At 45.9% G+C, this 19,631-nt stretch overlaps 1 protein-coding gene across 1 annotated transcript in view; it reads right to left on the reverse strand.

Annotated features, from left to right (window-relative positions):
- LOC129712988 (glutamate receptor ionotropic, delta-1-like) overlaps positions 1 to 6,677 on the reverse strand; it is a 539,407-nt gene extending 532,730 nt beyond the window's left edge. Inside the window, exons 1-2 of the mRNA XM_055661821.1 lie at positions 6,266 to 6,677; positions 3,703 to 3,858 (exon numbers count right to left, since the gene is read on the reverse strand). Of these exons, the coding sequence (XP_055517796.1) occupies positions 3,703 to 3,858; positions 6,266 to 6,353 (244 nt within the window). The 5' untranslated portion in view covers positions 6,354 to 6,677. The remainder of the gene's footprint in view (positions 1 to 3,702; positions 3,859 to 6,265) is intronic.
- Positions 6,678 to 19,631: the final 12,954 nt, after the last annotated feature.

The raw sequence follows: 19,631 nt of genomic DNA on the forward strand, positions 1-19,631 counted from the left end.
GTCAGCTTAATGTCCCTCCCTCGAACAGAGAAACAATAGGGCTGGATTAAGTGAACCTCTTTTTCATATTAACTTACAACAGTCACTTTGGTTTTAACTGTACTAAATGTTCATTTCCACAACGAGAGCTCAGAGAAACATGGTAAACTTAGATTCAACTTTCAATATTATTTTTGGTTTCCGATTACAATTGTAAATTGCTCTGAACTTATTTCACTTGAAAGGTTTTTACCTCTGGAATGAAACTGCATACAGTACATGTTGTGATTACACTTGTCCCCATCGAAGAGCTATTTGCTTTCTCTCATCCGGCCTCTGAGCACACTCGTGAATTACAAATAATAAAGTTTGCTGGATGGTGCACCGGTCAAATAATTCCATGTAGATATTTTAGGCAAATATCTTCATCTATTCCCATCCTAACCGGACACCACCATTGCACTTCCTGCATATTACTTCTCTCCGGCTCATCACCAAAATGACCTTCTGGAAATGCTTGAATGAATGATATCTGGTGATATACCAGACTTTCTGTGATCACTACTGGATAAAAATGTCCACTTGTATAAATCTGTCCATATGCCTCAGGGGCTAACAGAGCACTTGGACAGACTCTGCAGCAAACCTTCTATGAAAGCAGCCACTAGATATATTTGGCAATAGAACTGGAAGGACTTAACTGGTTTTCTATCCTTCCCTGTGGAGGAACAAATGAGCCCAATCCCAAGCCTTGTGATAAAATGAACAATCAGACTTCTGAGAACTAAGGGCATAAACCTCCAACTAACCAGAACTGCCATGTTAAAATGCAGCAGGCATGAGCAATACACTATTGTCCTATTTGGATTTCACAGTGTTCACAAACTCTGCTCAGAGTCTTTAGTATTTTCATTTCAGCTGATCTGCTGTCAAATTGGATGCAAAAGCTGGCTCCAATCACTCCTTGATGTAGCAATCACAGGCAACTGATCTACTGACATATGGGAGACACTGTAAATCTACTGCAAAATGATACAATCAATTTTCGAAGCACAAACATTTCTTGGAAACATTAATAATCACATGCAACATACATTTATAACATCAGTAAAATTTAAAGTTGAAAGATCAATGCAAATTTATTCGAGGAATCAAAGTGCAGAACAGGAGCAAGCGACAAATTAGTTTAGCCGATTCATTATTGATGAATGAAATTAGCTTAGATTTTAGACGTAGGTGCTGCAAAGAAATAGCCATCGGGAAGTTACCTTTGAGAAGTCACATCAAAATACTTCAAACAATCAATATCTGCCCAAGAATTCTACCTCTCCATAATAAATGTCCCCCTCAGTTTCCTCCCTGTCACAGTGCTTTACTCATTCTGGTGAAGAAGTTACTTGGTAAAGTTTGTAAGTCAAAATATTAATGGTAAATATTTTTTTTAAATCGTAATGGTGATATCAGAAAAACATCTAACTTTTACCATTAATAAACGCGATGACTGCAAGTGGCATTCAAATTTTAATGGGCAGTATGTCCACTAAAATCCTTAAACTAGTGTTGGCTTGTTTAGATTACTTCAATCTGTAAGAACAAGTGGATTATCCCTAACCAAGCAAGGTTTCAAGATATAATACTCTTATTTCTGCAAAAGAAGACAGTATGTGTATGAGACTATCTGGGCCAAGGGAAAAAATCTGCATCTAACTCTTTTCATAAATGATTCTAGATTTAATTTGAACCACCAAACGCCAATGGTGCTTACTGCCATTTGAAAGTTAACAATTAAGATAAAGGCTACATTGTCAGAAACATTGTTCTTCATTGTTCCAATGCATTGACCTGATCTGTGTGGAAACTGGATAAATATATCACAAATATATCACATGATATTTTTTTCAAGAATTAAAACATCTTATAACCATTAATACAAGTCCAATCAAAATGTTCTACATCGGCAAAATTATACGTTAAATAATCTGTGAGTCTACTCATGGAAACAAAATACATTAGAGTAGTAAGTAGGTAAATGTTCTCAACTCAATGGTAAGAGAAGGTTCTATGAAATATTATGGACAGAGGTGCTAAAAGGAAACACACACTTCCCAATGGGTGCTGAAGAGGCAGTTTGTTGACCACAGTCAAATAAGATCAAATAGACCAAGTTGTCCTACAACTTTAGGCTGTGCATGCCATATGCAAGAAGAAGTTTGTTGGCATGGAGATCTATTTCACACACAATCCAATACACTTGCTGAATCAGTTTTAATGGAGGGGTGCTATTGGAATGTAACATTACTAAAGCAATGTATCAAAATAAGGTCAAAGGATAATCAGATATAATCAAAGCTCAAGACAGATGTCAAGGGACAGTTGACATAAAGGTGTAATATTACAGCAAATACTTGGGGGGTTGTTGGAGGCAAAAACATCTGGATATGCATTTGGGTGCAGCGGTGGTGGGAATGAAGAGACAGATGGACCACATGGCCTCCTTCATATTCAATGAAAATATTCAATGAAGCAATGTTTCAGAGATTGGCTATCCCTTATAACAAAAACTCTGAACTGATACCTTCTGCCAAAATAAACAGTTTAGTTGGGCCAATATTGCCTTAAAACATCACCCCAGGGGCAGAGACCCCAAAACACGTGAAAAGTGCTTGCGTGCTCACAAAGGTTGTAAAACCTGTACAAGGTTTATATTGTGCAGCTGTGGTCCACAATGTTGGTTCTGCCAACTGGTTTATGACGCCAGTACTTCTCCTGAACTAAAGCCACTCGTGACAAAGTTACGTTCAGTTGCAGTGTTTTACTTCCACACTGCAATACTTACCCACACCAACCCGTTAAAGAAACTGGCCGCACATCACATAATGTTACGGTGATTAATACCAGTATTAAGTTACATAACAATAATCCATTGCTTAAGGTCTGCCGCATGTCAAGGTTTGGGTTGCAAATCGGTTCAGCACCCACGGTTCAGGGGGGAATACTGATCCCGTGTTCGCTCCACCTCACAAACAGGAGGGGAAGGGAAATACAGACAGTGACTCCTCTATCCAGTTACCATCTCTCTTTCTCTCTGGGGTTTTCAGACAGCCCGCCTGGGACAGCGCTGTGAGGGTAGTTACAAAACTGGACGCTGCACGGTTACATTAAACCCGTGCAGATGTGCTTTGTTTTTTTTAATCCTTTATTCGGGATTATTAGTTTGAATGCAACGCAGCAATCTCTCCGACAAAACCCAGCGGAAGCAAGCAATAATCCATCTGCCGAGAAAGGATTTGGAGACTGAGAGCGTCAGATCCATTTGTATCCCGTGATCACTGGCTGTGTCGCCGGTGCCATTTTCTTGCAAGAGGGGTCGGTGGACGGTGGGGGTGGGTGGGGGTCAAACTAGTTACTGACAATAGCTGAGCTGAGTCCAGATGCCTCCTCTCAATCTCCATCACCCACCAGCAAACATTCATTCATTCATTCATTCATTCATTCCTTGTCAAACAGCGCCCACCATCGGCTCTGCAGCCGCGGAGAGATTCCCACAACTGTCTGTCTGTGTGTGGGTGGGGAGACGGTCAGACGCGATTCCATGGATGATGCCAAGGGGAGAGGTGTAGGCAATTTAAAAATAGCCGGGAGTGTGGGTTTGACTCGGGTGCAGGGGACACAGCCGTGTTATTTGTGGGGAGGGTTTCATTGTATCTTGCCCATAGCACCTACCTTCCTGCACTGTCTGGAAGGGGTTGTTCGCCTCGACGAACTTGATGGAGTAGGTTATTTTCTCGCTCTGTAGAATGTCGTCATTGAGGCTGAGGTCGGAGACGGCCAGTTGGAAAACCTCGTCGTCCTTCGCTGCGCTCTCCTCAAAGATTGCGCCTGGGGAGGGGAGGGGGTTGAGAAAGAAAGAGCAAACGATAAAGAGTAGGCAAGTTACAGCCACATTATGAGGGGGTTAGGTTAGAGGAAAGGGGGGCGAATTGCAGGAGCGAGCGGGACATTTGGGAATCCCATCATTTTAAAGTTACAGCGAGTAATTTCAGCACCAGGGAACTGTCCAGTCCCGCTGGCAGCGCTCCGTCAACTCATCATATAAAACACTTGGAACAAGAGATATTAAGATAATTAAAGACCAACATGAACGCATTCACTGGTTAATATGTGGGTTGGTGACCCCCTGATAAATAAATCTGCCTGAACGCAACGCTCCCAAGGGAACATTAATGTTAAGAAAATATTGTTCCATTGGTTCGTGATGTTATATTAAAGGCCGGCCTCATGCAACATTTCAATCCCAGGGATAAATGCCATCTTGAAAACAAAGTTATTAATGCGTGACATTGTAATTAATAAACGAATAAACTTGTTGCCTGGCTGATTTAACTTCCCAATAAAATAAAACATTAATTACAGTCCAAAGTGACCGCTTACAGTACAAGAGGGAATACACACTTGGATACGTCATGTTAAGTCTAGGCCCGTATATGGGGTACAGTGTGGTCCATGCCTATGCATCTAAACACTATGCAGATCTCTCCTGCCCACTTGGGTCCCGGACACACCAGGGTTGTACAATAGATGCAAAATAAGGACTCCTGAATTGCAATAGTTGACTGGGAAATAAAATGCCTTCGGTTTAGCAGCAGAGGTTGGTTGGGCAGCTCAGGATGGGGTTGTGTGTTTGCCTTTCTTTGAGTCTCTTAAGTATGTGCCTGTGGAAAAGCGGGTCTCTCCCGGTGCCTGCATCCGCAACGCGAGAGTTGGGGCTATTCTGCACTCAGTGTTTTTACTTACAAGTGAATCATATTATCGACGCCGTACATCTAGTTAGTGTGTGTGTGTGTGTGTGTGTGTGTGTGTGTGTGTGTGTGTGTGTGTGTGTGTGTGTGTGTGTGTGTGTGTGTGTGTGTGTGTGTGTGTGTGTGTGTGTGTGTGTCTGCCTGTACACGGACCGTCACACGAACATATTTAAGAAACTCTCTCGACGCGTACAACAGACATTCATGTTTCACTGCCAACGTGCTCGGGCCGATTTTACAGCCTACCGCAGCGGCATAAAATGGGACATTGGATGCAGTTCTTGCCGTCCGAAGCCCAGGCGGACTGGCGGCAGTGTACAGGTGTCCGTCCGTTCACAAGAGCTCAGAGCAAAGGCAGGGAGAGACAACGGCGGCGGTGCCGCACCGGGGGGGGGGGGGGGGGGGGGGGGGGGGGGGGGGGGGGGGGGGGGGGGCCCTGACGGATCGCTGCTCGATGGGGGCCCTGTACCCCTGACGTCCTCTACATCAACGAAAGGGAACTGTAAAGTAACGGGGGGGGGGGGGGGAGGGGGGGCTCCGGTTATGCCGCTGACGGATCGCTGCTTTTTATGGGTTTGGTGGCCCTGTACCCCTGACGTCCTCTACATCAACGAAAGGGAACTGTAAAGTAACGGGCTACAGGTCGCTGAGCCCAGCTCCGGTTTTTAGCCCGTTTGGGTTCACCGTTTGTCCAACATTCTGGGCCCATGTGAAAGGGGGGGGGGGGGGGGAGGATGGGGGGGGGGGGGGGGGGGGGGGGGGGGGGGGGGGGGATAGACTTGTAGGCGTACAGATGTATTAAAGACTCGGGGCAGATCCTGGGTGGAGAGGGGGTGAGTTGGGGGCGATTGGGACAAGGGGAGGATTGGGGTAAGGATACCAGGAGAGAGGGAGAGAGGGGTTCGTGGTAAAGATGAAGGTAGGGGCGTCCCCATAAACTTTTACACGGCGCCGGCGGGGAGACGCGCCCCGTGCGCCGCCACCCGAGTCTACGCTTCAGAGGGACCCCAAAAATCTCAAGCTTCTGCGGCGGGGCTGGGGGGGGCAGAAAGTTTCTTGGGTGTTGAATCTTGGATCGTGGGGCCGGGGGGGGGGGGGGGGCTGTGGGGTCTGGGATATGGTGTAGGGGCTTGGGAGAGGGGAGCGGGAGAGAGAGGTCCGGAGAGCACGCTTGGAATTCCAACACAGAGCTCCGGATCGGTGCTCATTGCCGGCCCCAGGTTTCAGTCAGAATCTCACATCTCACCCAGACGGAGGAAGGGGGGGGGGGGGGGGGGGGGGGGAGACGGAGAGGGGAAGAGGGGGAGAGGGGGAGAGGGAGAGAGATCCACCCCCCCCCCCCCCCCCCCGATCTCAACTGCCCACCATCCCGAAACATGCTCCCTTCTCCTCTCCTCTCATCTCATCTCCACCGATCCTCCCCGCCGCCCCCAGTCGCTTTGCCTTCTCCAACCATGTACAACACAGACACCGCTGCCGTTTCTTACCGATGTGGATGATGGAATCTGCTCGCGTTAAATCGCTGCCAAAAATCCAAGACAAGGCGGCTAAGAGGCACAGGGGTAGAACTTCCATTTTTTCCTTTGCGCATCAGTCGGCTCGGGGCAATTCCTACTGCAAACCCCCGCCCCGGACGCGCGGGCACACACACACATACACGCACACGGCCACCGCCACCATCAATACCCGGCGGGCCGAGAGGGGGGCAAGGAGCAGAGGCAAAGTGCGCGGAGCCGGCGCTTCTCTCCACCAGCTCCCGGACATCACATCCAAATTGCGGAGGTGTCTCTGCGCCACGTGATTGCAGTGTGTGAGTGTGTATGTGTGTGTGTGTGTGTATGTGTCTACATGGAACTGCGCGGAGAGATGGAGACAGATTAAAGAGGAGCGAGGCAGGCAATGTAGCAGGGAGAGGGAGAGAGGGAAAGTGAGAGAGAGAAAGGGAGAGAGAGAAAGAGAAAGAGAGAGGAGGGAGGGAGAAGGGGGGGAGATAGGTAGAGAGGGTGAAAGAGAGACAGAGAGAGAGAGAGAGAGAGAGAGAGAGAGAGGGGGCAATCAGAGGTTGAGGGGTGGAGGAGAGAGGGAGAGAAGGGGAGAGGGAGAGAGACGTGATCAGAAGATGTTGAGGGAGAGAGGGAGAGGGGGAGGCGATCAGAAGATAGGGAGTTAAGGGGTGGAGGAGAGGGGAATGGGAGAGAGGGGACAGAACAATTCCACGAGTTTCCCCAGTCACGGATTATCCCAGCTTTCTGCTGCACCCTGTATCAGCAACCGGGGACTTTGCCGGTTACAGGCTCGGGACAATTTAGGGTCTGAAGTGTAAACGGTGAAAGGGGAGGGGAACAGGCGCTGGGACTTTGGGGGTGGGGCTGTGTTTGCCCCGATCCGCCTTTAACCTGTGGCTGGCCGGGCGTGAAACGTCCGCTGGGCAGGGAGGGGGTACGGGGGCTCCCGCAAGTTTGATTCAGAGGAATACGGACCGATGGGCGGATGGAGGGAGCGGTGAACTCGCAGCACCGGCCGGCCGCTGCGGAAAGTGACTGACACGGAATCTTCACGCTCATTAATGTGCAGAGGCGGCTTGAGATGTGAGCGTGTGTGAGTGTGTGTGAGATTGATGGTGTGTTATGTGGTTTGGGTGAAAGAAACTATATGTTTACCCTGAGGTGGACACAAAATCTTGGAGGAACTTAGCGGGACAGACAACATCCCTGGAGAGAAGTAGTGGGTGACGTTTCGGGTACAGACCCTTCTTCAGACTTATGTCAGTCTAAAGAAAGGGTTCGGCCCGAAACGTTGCCTATTTCCTTCGCTCCATAGATGCTGCTGCACCTGCTGAGTTTCTCCAGCTTTTTGTGTACCTTCTTCAGACTTATGTAGTTGTGTGTGTGTGTGTGTGTGTGTGTGTGTGTGTGTGTGTGTGTGTAATATGTGTGTGTGTGTGTGTGTGTGTGTGTGTGTGTGTGTGTGTGTGTGTGTGTGTGGAGGGTGGAGAAAGCGAGCATTGGTGGAGAGAGAGAGAGAGAATATGTAGAGAGAGAGAGTCATGTGGTAGGAAAGAACTGCAGATCCTGGTTTAAACCGAAGATAGACACAAAAAGCGAGAGTAACTCAGCGAGACAGGAATTAGGAATACGAGACCAGCATTTTGTGTCTATCTTCGAGAGAGAGACCGTCAGACTCAGAGAAAGACAGAGACGGATGACTGATGCCAGACCACAGATGAACAGAGTCGTAGATTTTTTAAATCTCTAAACACAGGAAGCCCCGGGTGCTGCCGCGAGTCCGGGTATCTGGGGCTCCGCTCGTTCTCGAGGTGTGGGCTACAAACTTGGTACCAAAAAGCCCCGCTGTCTGGTTTGTTTTGTGCTGGTAAATGTTTGCAAATAAAAAGGTTGAGATGCACACGTCTGGACATTTGCGCGTCTGTGTTACTCGGGCAGCTCGCTGGTGGCGGCTTTGGAAGTCTGCCGCCGATCAGGCATTGTCGACCCAAAAGCTTCACTGCCGTCGGGGCATCGGGGAATGTCATGGAAACTTCACCATTAATAACGTCAAAGAGGGGAAGGTCACTCCTGGTTAATGGAGCGCCGAGCCGGGATACAAGTCTGGCACTGGCAGAGGCCCATTATTGTTTATGCTTTCAGAAAGAGAGAGACATTTCAAAGGAGAAATTTAAGGAAGATAACTGATCATATGGGGACAGAATGGATCAGGGAGATGGTGGCGTTCTGAGATTCACTGTGTGTTGGGAGAAGTCATAAGATGCTGGAGTAGCTCAGCGGGACAGGCAGCATTTCTGGAGAGAAGGAATGGGTGCCGCTTCGGGTCGAGACCCTTCTTCAGACTGATGTCAGGGGAGAGGGGGAATATATGCAGATAAGGAAGTGTCAGGTGTGAAAACAGGACAAAGGGGATGGAGATGGGGGATAATGTAGAACAGATCATAAAATGCAGTTGGAGACAGTCAGACTGGCCGGGGAACTTGGACGGGGGAGGGATGTAGAGAGGAGGTAAGCATGGGAGTTAGTTGGTCAGTGGGACCTTCGTCCTAGGATTGCAATGGGAGGATGTCCAGAAATGGCCTTTAAGACATGATTCAGCTGGGGGGGGGGGGGGGGGGGGGGGGGGGGGGGGGGGGGGGGAGTGGTTAGAGACCTGCCGTGGACAGTTCCAGAGGGGGGAAGATTCTCCTCGTCAAGGAAAGGGTTCCGAGGCCCCACAGACCACACATTGAGGACAAGCAGGGAGTGCATTGCAAAGGTCTGAAGAAGGGATCCGGGCGCGACACAAAACATCACCTCTCCGCCTCCTCCACAGGGTCTGCCTGGCTCGGGGAGTTTCTCCAGCACTTTGCGTTTTGCTTAAGATTCCAGCATCTGCAATTCCTTCTATCTCCAAGGGCAGAAGGTCGCGATGGACGGCAGGTGGATATTTAGAAAAAGCATTCTCGTTCACGACCGTTCAACCGGCAAACAGTGCAGAAAGTAATACAACCGAGAACCGAGCCAAGCTGAACCCGGAGTTTGCCATTTTGTGACTATAATACTCCTTCGCCAATGAAGATAACCCACTGGTCTTATCTCCACTGGTTTAGGAATGTGGGAGACCGCTTATGTACCAAAGAGGAGCAGATAACTCACAGCGGAACTCGAGGCTTGAGACAGCCGCTCATGATTCCTCTAAAAGCCCCACAATTGCAACAGAGAGAACTAACACTGGCCATCATTCTGCCTCCACAGATGCTGCCTGGTCCGTTGACTTACACACTGTAAGTTAGTCCTACAGGGTGGAAACAGACCCATCGGCACAACTTGCCCACACTGGCCAACATGCCCCATCTATACTAGTCCCACCTGCCTGCGTTTGGCCCATATCCCTCTAAACATCAGTTTGCTTGTTTTCCTGGATAAACTATCATATGCAATCTCTTGTGTCGCCAATACTGGTTGTTGGGCAGATGCAGAATAATTGGTTGGGTTCTTCCAAGGGCTTGGCCAATTTAAAGCTATACCACAGACTCCATCAAAGTTGGATTCATGTGCATCTTAATGAAGAGCTATTACAGACAAATGAAATTCAGGGTACATGGGACCAAACAATCTTTGCTGGAAGGCCAGCCAAGGAGAAAATTGGAGCCCACGATAATCTTCTCACCTACTTCCTCAAGTAGACTTCATGGAAAGTGCACAACTGTTGGGAGAGCTACCAGAGATCACTCAGATCTTCAATGACTTTGCTCGCCGAAGAAGTCAAGAAAATGTATATATTTTAAACAAATTTCTCATCCATTCTTAGTTTTTCCTACCTTTGGTCTCTTTGATCTTTTTATCCCCGAAGAAAGAGACCGTTTTAATCAGTCACACTTTATTTAAAGCAGTTTAGTCAAGAGAAAAATAATTTCCATTCAATACTAACGTGGCAACAATCAGGAGTTGAATACCTGAGAAAATCAGTGGCACTCCATGAAAATCTGATGCTGAATGAGTATTAGTTTGTTGTAATGCCACAAGGAACTGCAGATGCTGGTTTACAAAAAAAAGTACACAAAAATGCTGGAGAAACTCAGCATCTATGGAGCGAAAGAAATAGGCAATGTTTCGGGCCGAAACACTTATTCATTTCCTTCGCTCCATAGATGCTTCTGCACCCGCTGAGTTTCTCCAGCATTTTTGTGTACCTTGTTATTTTCCAGCATCTGCAGTTCCTTCTTAAACAATTACAAAAGAAAGTGCTATTTGTATTACAATGTATTAACCCTTCATCTGTATCCACCCATCACTTGCCAGACTTTGTCTTGCCCCTCCTCCCCTCCATCCTTCCCTCCACTCCCACCATCAGAGTGAGGAAGGGTCCCGACCCACAGCGTCACCTATCCGTGTTCTCCGCGTTGCTGCCTGACCAGTCGAGTTACTCCAGCACTGTGTTTTTTATTGTCATGCTACACCTGGTTTAGAAATGCTTGACAAACTCTAACATTACACGAGTCTACAAAGTGAAATACTGCACGTGTTGGAAACCTGAAATACAACCGAAAAACACTGGTAACACTCAACAGGTCAGGTAGCATCTGTGGAGAAAAAGAGCAGTTAACTTTTCAGATTGATGATTTTGAATGTAAATCACAGTGCACAGATGAATGGACCTTGCTCTTTAGTTTAGAGATACATTGTGGAAACAGGCCCTTCGGCCCACAGAGCCCACACAGTCCAATGATCGCCCATACATTAGTTCCATCCGACACACTAGGGAGAATTTACAGAAGCCAATCAACCTACAAACCTGCACGGAATGTCTTTGGAATGTGGGAGAAAAGCCACGTGGTCACAGGGAGAATGTACAAACTCCATACAAACAGTGCCCGTAGTCAGGATTGAACCCTGGTCTCTGGCACCTTAGGGCACCTACTCTACCACCGTGCCACTCTGCAGCTCTACTGCCCACATTCGTTGTAGAAACATAGAAACTAGGAATTAGAAATTAGGAGTAGGCCATTCGGCCCTTCGACCTGCACCGCCATTCAAATGATCATGGCTGATATCCAACTCAGTATCCCGTACCTGCCTTCTCTCCAACCCCCTGATCCCCTTAGCCACAAGGGCACATCTAAAATATAGCCAATGAACTAGCCTCAACTACCCTCTGTGGCAAAGAGTTCCAGAGATTCACCACTGTCTGTGTGAAAAAAGTTCTCCTCATCTCGGTTTTAAAGGATTTCCCCCTTATCCTTAAGCTGTGACCCTGGTCCTGGACTTCCCTAACATCGGGAACAATCTGCCTGCATCTAGCCTTAAGAATTTTGTGTTTCTATAAGATCCCCTCGCAATCTTCTAAATTCTAGAGAGTATAAAACCATGTCTAAACAGTCTTTCTTCATAAGACTGTCACATCCCAGGAATCAGGGTGTTCCAGCACTGCCGGATGGCAATAATGTCCTTCCTCAGATTTGGAGACTCTATACCAATACTCCAGGTGAGCCTCACCAAGACCCTGTACAACGCAGTAGAACCTCCCTGTATGTATACTCAAACTCCATAAAGCAAACCATTCGCCCTTTAGTGCAGGCTGCATTGAACCCAATGACTGGTCTCCATGGCACCCAGGTCACCAACTCCCCCACCGTGCCACTCTGCAGCACTACTGCCCACATTCGTTGTGATCTCTATTCTCTGAGAGACACCTCTGCAGATACTTCCACAGTAGGACTATGGAACCAAGGCAATGACAGACAGCCCAGTCAGCAGTTAACCCGTTTGAATAGGAACCCAATCTTTCCATTGGTCTTAAGCCCTCCAGCTGCGGTGTAAATGCATGTGAACATATTCATGGACTTCCTTGGATTTTGGATAGATATTTTCAAAGATGTATGAAGTGTGATAAAAAGATAAATCTATTGATCCAGGCACTGATCCCCGGGGACATTTATACCCACACATCCAGCCTGACCTCTCTAAAGATTCATTCCTGGCACAAACAAACCTAGACAGCTTAAGAAGAATAGTATCCTGCCCCAGGCACCTTGTCTTTGTTTTCATTGCATGGTGAGGAAGTATTATTCCTTTGCGGTGTGTGTTCAATTAGAATAAATTAACTGCAATGAGTATTCTATTTTGGCATTTGCCAAATAAAACCTGTTGAAGATGCTTTGTTGTTACATTATATTGTGTTATGTGCTCTGACTATATCAACTGGAATATCAGATGGTCTAATGAACGCTCTTTTAGGTACACAGGGTGCCACAACTACATTACCTGTGCAGGTACATCATTAAACCGTATTTGAAGGACCATATCATCAAGCTGGAAAAAAAAACAAAGTGCTGGAGGATCTCGGCAGGACTGCCAGCATCTACGAAGAGCTGGACAAACTCCACAGATGCTGCCTGACCTGCCGAGTCCAACCAGCAATTTGTTTGGTCCTTAAGATTCCAACATCTGCAGTCTCTTGTGTCCCCATATCATCAAGCTTCCCACTCAAGGGTTAAACTATTGAGATCTAGCTGGACAACAAAAGGAAGTCACCTTCTCGTAGCTAACAATATTCTACATCTTCCTTGATCTGCATCTCTTTCTATCTCAGAGAGTGATATTGTGTGGAAACAGGCCCTTCGGCCCAACTTGTCCATACCAGCCAACATATCCCAGCTACTCTAGTCCTACCTGCCTGCGCTTGGTCCAAACTTGTCCTATCCATGTGCCTGTCTAAATGTATCTTAAATGTTGCAATAGTACCTGCCTCAACTACCTCCTCTGGCAGCTTGTTCCACACACTCACCACCTCGTTTTCACACCTTACCCTTCCTTATCTCTGTGTCTCCCTCTCTACTGACTCTCAGTCTGAAGAAGGTTCTTGCCCCGAAATGTCACCCATTCCTTCTATCCAGTAATACTGCCAGGGCATTTGGTTGATGAATATATATCTTTGGTTGGGTGAATATCTATCTATCTATCTATCTATCTCGATAGAAGGTATGGGAATATATATACACATATACATACACACACACATATATATATACACACACACACATATATACATACACGTGTTGAGTTGGCCTATGAAGCCAGAGAAAGGATTTAGACCTCAGAACATTTAAGCATTGTACCACAGTAAGTTGTACTCATTTACAATTTGTAGCCAACCCACTGACTACTTGTCATAGTCTTTTGAGATGAATGCCCTAATATTCCCCATCCTACTATATACTTTAAAACAATTTAATTTCAGCTCGGACTGTGCCTGTTAAAATATCCATGTACTTTTATAACACTACGACCCATCATTTTTCAGTACCACTCTAGTTAGACATACTCGAGTATACCTAGATGAGTGACTGTTAATCTATTGAACAGAAAAACCCAGGTAAAGCCACATCACTCACTCAGTTACAGCTTCTCTCCATGATTTGCCTTGATGCATCTGAACTATATATGTGTGTTTATCCTGAAGATTTATATTCCTGAGTTCCATGCTGCATATACAAGTTTCTCCCTGGAAGACAAGCCATCAATTAAATTAAAGCACAGAAACATGTTGAGTACAAGCTCCAGTTTTAACCTGATAACTCATTGGTGAAAGTTGGCAATGCAGTAATGTTCCAACCTATTTCACCCAATTGTCCTGCTAGTTCCACTGTTTGCAACCTTGTATTCCTCTCATTAACACGTTATCCTCAGCCAACAATGGGCGTTATAGATTCCACCCTTCCCGAGGTCATCTGTTGCCGGCCCCGATTTATTCTGGTCCTTTCTCGACTTGTTTCCCTCCCCACAACGTCCATCTTTCAGCCTGAAGGAGGATTCAAACCCGAAACAGCACCTATTCCTTTTCTCCAGAGATGCTGCTTGACCCACTGAGTTCCTCCAGCATTTTGTGTCTATCTTCAACCTGTTTCACTTGTCTGGAGATTACTAACAATACGCACAAGGAACATAATCAGAACACTGTGGGCCCGACTCGGGCCTCAGCACCAATAGCTGTGCACACCGCATCATACATGATACTAACTAGAAAACAACTCATTTATGCTCACACTTTCCTGTCGGCATCCTTCCATTTGCACCCATATCCTACCTCCCATGCTACAAGCTTTTATTTTGTGCAATAGGCATTGATGTGGCATCTTATCAAATATCTTCTGGAAATCTCAGTATAGAACAACCAGTAGTTTCACAGTGGAGTGAAAGCTCGAAGGGCCGAATGGCCTACTCCTGCACCTGTTTTCTATGTTTCTACATGTTACTTCTTCAAATCTTCTCAATAATTTAGAGTCATCAAGTGATACGACACAGAAACAGACACTTTGGCCAACTGTGTCCATGCCAATCATCATCATCACCTTCCCCACAAATCTCATTCACCCGCACATGTTCAGTAACCTCAGCACCTTAGCAATTGGAGTGTTCATTACCTGCACAGGAACATCCTTAAACCTTCTTTGAAGGACCATATCATCAAGCTGGAGCAAAAAACAAAGTGCTGGAGGATCTCGGCAGGACTGCCAGCATCTATGAAGAGCTGGACAAACTCCACAGATGCTGCCTGGCCTGCTGAGTTCAACCAGCAATTTGTTTGGTCCTTAAGATTCCAGCAGCCGCAGTCTCTTGTATCCCCATATCATCAAGCTTCCCACTATTGAGATCTAGCTGGACAACAAAGGAAGTCACCTTCTCCTAGCTAACAATATTCTACATCTTCCTTGATCTTCACCTCTTTTGATAGTCAGAGAGTGATACAGTGTGGAAACAGGCCCTTCGGCCCAACTTGTCCACACCGGCCATTGGGTGTTCCGGGTTTCTCCCACTTTGCAAAGACGTGCAGCTTTGGTGGTGAATTTGCATGTGTAAATTGTCCGAAGTATGTAGGGAGTGGATGCAAAAGTGAACAACTTAGGACCAGTGTGAACAGGTGATCGGTGTGGACTCAGTGGATTGAAGCACTGTTTCATTGCAGTATCTTTCCATCCATCGTTCCGTTCATCGGGTGAATGGAATGTGGAACACACTGCCTCAGTAGGTGGTGGAAACATAGATTCTTAAATGTTGGGATAGTCCCAGTCTCAAATACATCCTCTGGCAGCTTGTTCCATACATCCACTACCCTTTGTGTCAAAATGTTACCTCTACGCTTTTAATTTTTTCCCCTTCACCTTAAACCTAAGGGGCAGTTGAGGCAGGGACGATTGCAACAATTAAATAGGTACATGGATAGGACAGGTTTAAATGAATATGGGCCGAACACCAGCAGGTGGGACTAGTGTAGATGGGGCGCGTGGGAAAAGTGGGCCAAAAGGCCCATTTCCATGCTGTACGACTCCACTTCTATGAGTGGGGCAACAGCTGAAGATGATGCCACCTATAAGGGAAGGGCAATAAATGACTGCCCTAAAACCTGCACCCACATCCGTCAAATATGAATAAACAGAATATATTACTATCTTCCCATTTTCTTATCATCTCAGTATTTTCTTAGTTGACTAAGAAAAGTTGAGATGACTTCTTCAATGCAGACTAGGGAAAGAACGTGGGATATTCCTGGCGATGGCCCGACTAAGCTGATTGAGAAAGGCTTCATTTTACCATGCCCTACAGCTAATATTTCGCATCAGACATCCGCAAATTGCACATGCCTGGATCAAACGCAAGACTTCTACTCGCAGTGAAACTGAAGGTGAATACCTCAGCGTTGTTTATGTTTTCGACAATCTAATTTATACTCCGTGGAGAAAGAATAATTGATCATTTGTAACATATTTATGAACCTTCTCCATGGACATTAAATGATCTTTTTTTATAACTAGGATGACAGATTCATTAAAGCAAGCACTGTGGCAGGTACTGGTCAATCATAGTTTGCAAATGTTCACAAGTGATAGAAGCACAATTAGGCCATTCGGCCCATCAGCTCAGAGTACCTCAGAGTTTAACATGCAAGGGGTGCAATATCACCTATTTAGTTTAGGAATGCAGTGCGGAAACAGGCCCTTTGGCTCATCGAGTCCGCACGTACCAGTGATCTTGGCACATTAACACTACCCTACACACACTAGATACAATTTTATATTTACACCAAGCCAATTAACCTACAAATCTCTACGTCCTTGGAGCGTGGGAGGAAACCGAAGATCTCGGAGAAAATCCACACAGGTCACGGGGACAACGTACAAACTTCGTACAGACAGCACCCGTGGTCAGGGTCGAACCCGGGTCTCTGACGCTACAAGGCAGTATCTCTACCGATCCGCCACCCACGCCTCTTATTTAGATAATGCCCAGATCTTCAAACATCCAGATTCAGGACTATTAGAGCTTATTTTAAAAAAAGGACTAAAATACTGCTTCTAGAATAAGGAGGTGGCAGAATTCATGAAGGGTGAGGGTTCTGCTAAGAATATCCACCCAGGACACATGTGACAAGGACTCAATTGTTCATATCTTTATGGAAAACCAATTACTCCATTCCGATAATCTGGTGGCAACTCAGCCATCAACATCCAGATCTGAACACACGGAGAACATGGAAGAATACAGCACAGGAACAGGCCCTTCGGCCCATAATGTCTAACGAACAGGATGACTATTATCTGCCTGCATATTCAATACATTCCCTACATATCCATGTGCCGATCCAAAAGTCTCTTAAATGCCTCAACCACCACACCTGGCAGTGCGTTCCAGGCACTTTCCGTGGAAAAATAAACTTGCTGTTCACATCTCCTTTAAACTTTGTCCCTCTCACCTTAAAGCTATGCCCTCTAATGTTTGGTATTTCCATCCTAAGTTATACCCTCTCATGCCTTTGCCATCTACAAGAGAAACAATATCTTGTTGATGGGGCGATCAGCCATGATCACAATGAATGGTGGTGCTGGCTCGAAGGGCTGAATGGCCTCCTCCTGCACCTATTTGCTATGTTTCTAAAAGCATTAATTCCCTTATCCACAATGCACAATCTCCCCGTCCAACCCACTCTCCCTATTCTGTGTCTGTTCTGTCTGATTCCTAGCTCCAGCTAACTCATTCTAGTTGCCTCAAACAGTGCATTAATTCACAAATGAGGGACAATATTCCCCAACATCGCTCATTCAACAAGACACTGAAAATGAAAAAATACCACACTGCAAGAGAGATGCTTCCTTTTTCTCAGACAAACCCACTAAGCATGCCATGTTAAACGTTATACTGTGTGGATTAAGTTCCAGTGTTCTTACTGCCCCCAGGAGAGATGTAAAATGGGGTTAAAACAATTATGTTCAGAGGTCAATGACGTGTGCATCCAACTTAATAGTTTCATTATTATGAATCAGCCATGGTCACAATGAATGGCGGTGCTGACTCGAAGGGCCGATTGGCCTACTCCTGCACCTATTGTCTATTGTATCTTCAAAATAGGTTAAAAGATATCCGAGTAGAAAGAAAATCTGGTGGCAGGGTGGAGACATTGAGATGCTGCAGTTCAACATTGATACACCCAGTGGGGATGAAACCATCCCCACAATAGTGTCCGTCAAGGTTCAATGTGAAATATATGTTTAGAGAGTTTCATCTGGTCAGTGTAGTTCCACAGCGCAAACTACCTTACTAGTTCCCCACTACTAATAGCCAGCATTATTCAACTAGACAGCCCTGAAGGTGGTTGGTATGAGAACAGTGGTAGGAGTGGCACTCTTGGTGTAATGGGAGTACTCGTGAGGTTGAAGCAAAGTTATCCACCATCTCGCTCTGTCTGACATTAACCAGCACTATCATCACCTCATTTTTTTTTTTTTTTCTTTAATTTCCCGAAAGATAACATGTGCAACGAGTGAGAAACATTCCACTGGTCTCTCCAAGGAGATTTTGACATCAGCATTATTCACTGAAGATACGTTCTTTTCCCCCGATCATTAAATTAACCTCTATACAATAGACAATAGGTGCAGGAGTAGGCCATTCGGCCCTTCGAGCCAGCACCGCCATTCAATGCGATCATGGCTGATCATCCCCAATCAGTACCACATACCTGCCTTATCCCCATATCCATTGACTCTGCTATCTTTACAAGCCCTATCTAGCTCTCTCTTGAAAGCATCCAGAGAACTGGCCTCCACCTCCCTCTGAGGCAGAGAATTCCACAGACATCTGGTTATATGGTTATATGGATTGACTGGACTGATACAATTAAAGGACTTCCTCAGACAAGGCCACCTCCTGCACCTATTTTCTATGTTTCTATTTGATTGGGGACGATCAGCCATGATCACAATGAATGGCGGTGCTGGCTCGAAGGGCCGAATGGCCTCCTCCTCCACCTAGTTTCTATGTTTCTAACCAAAATTAGAGCCTATAAACTAAATAGTAAGGCAAGGAGGGAAAGATTTAACAGGTACCCAAGGGGTAATTTTTTTTACACAAAAGAGTGGTGGGTGTATGGAACGAGATAGTTGAGGCAGGTACTATTGCAACGGTTAAGAAACACTGAGACAAGTACATGCAGTGGACAGGTTTAGAGGGATATGGGCCTAATGCAGGTCGGAGGAAGTAATGTAGATGGGGCATGTTAGTCGGCGGGGGCTAGTTGGGCCGATGGGGCTGTTTCCATGCTGAATTACTCTATAGAGTTTCTTAATGGAGAAAGGCCCCGACATGGAAAATGGTCAAATTTGTAATTGAACAATGTATATTTTTTGCAAAATGGAGATGGTTTAACATCATCCAATCTGTTCCCCAAGGAGGGAAAGGCACTGTGACAGTTTATAAAATATTATAAGGAATAGGATGGGGTGGAGAAAGGGGGTTGAGAACCAGGCAGAATTTAGAAATTTAGGGAATTGGATGGGGGAGAGAAATTAATCTGCTAAGGGGAAGAGAGGATATGGGATATTACTTTGTTGAGATAACTGGGAACATAAAAGTCATCTACCAGCTGTGAAATATTGAGACAAGAGTAAGCAAAATAAGTAAGGCTGACTGGAGATCAAAAGGATAATCAATGCATGGAATATGAGGGCAGGAACGGGGGCAGCCTTTACAAACAGTCAGCAAGAAAATGAATAGTCGCCAAGAGAGAAGTGAATTCTGAAAGGAACGTAGACCTATTAAAGGCAAATCTAGTTTGAATAAATTGATTGGCTTTGTGATGAGGTAACAAAGAAGATTGATAATGGTAATAATGAATGTACAACTTTTGGAAGGCATTCGATAAAAGGCTGGTTAGCAAAATTGAAGTCCATGACTAAGAGAACTAGTGGAGCATGGATAAGAAATTGGCTCTGGTGCAAAAAGCAGAACAACGGCAAACAGGAGAGACAAGAGACTGCCTACGCTGAAAAAAAACAGGGGAGAGCTGCTGGAACTCAGTGGGCCAGGCAGTATC

This window comes from Leucoraja erinacea, chromosome 34 (genome assembly GCF_028641065.1).
Source record: "Leucoraja erinacea ecotype New England chromosome 34, Leri_hhj_1, whole genome shotgun sequence".
NCBI lineage: Eukaryota > Metazoa > Chordata > Chondrichthyes > Rajiformes > Rajidae > Leucoraja > Leucoraja erinaceus.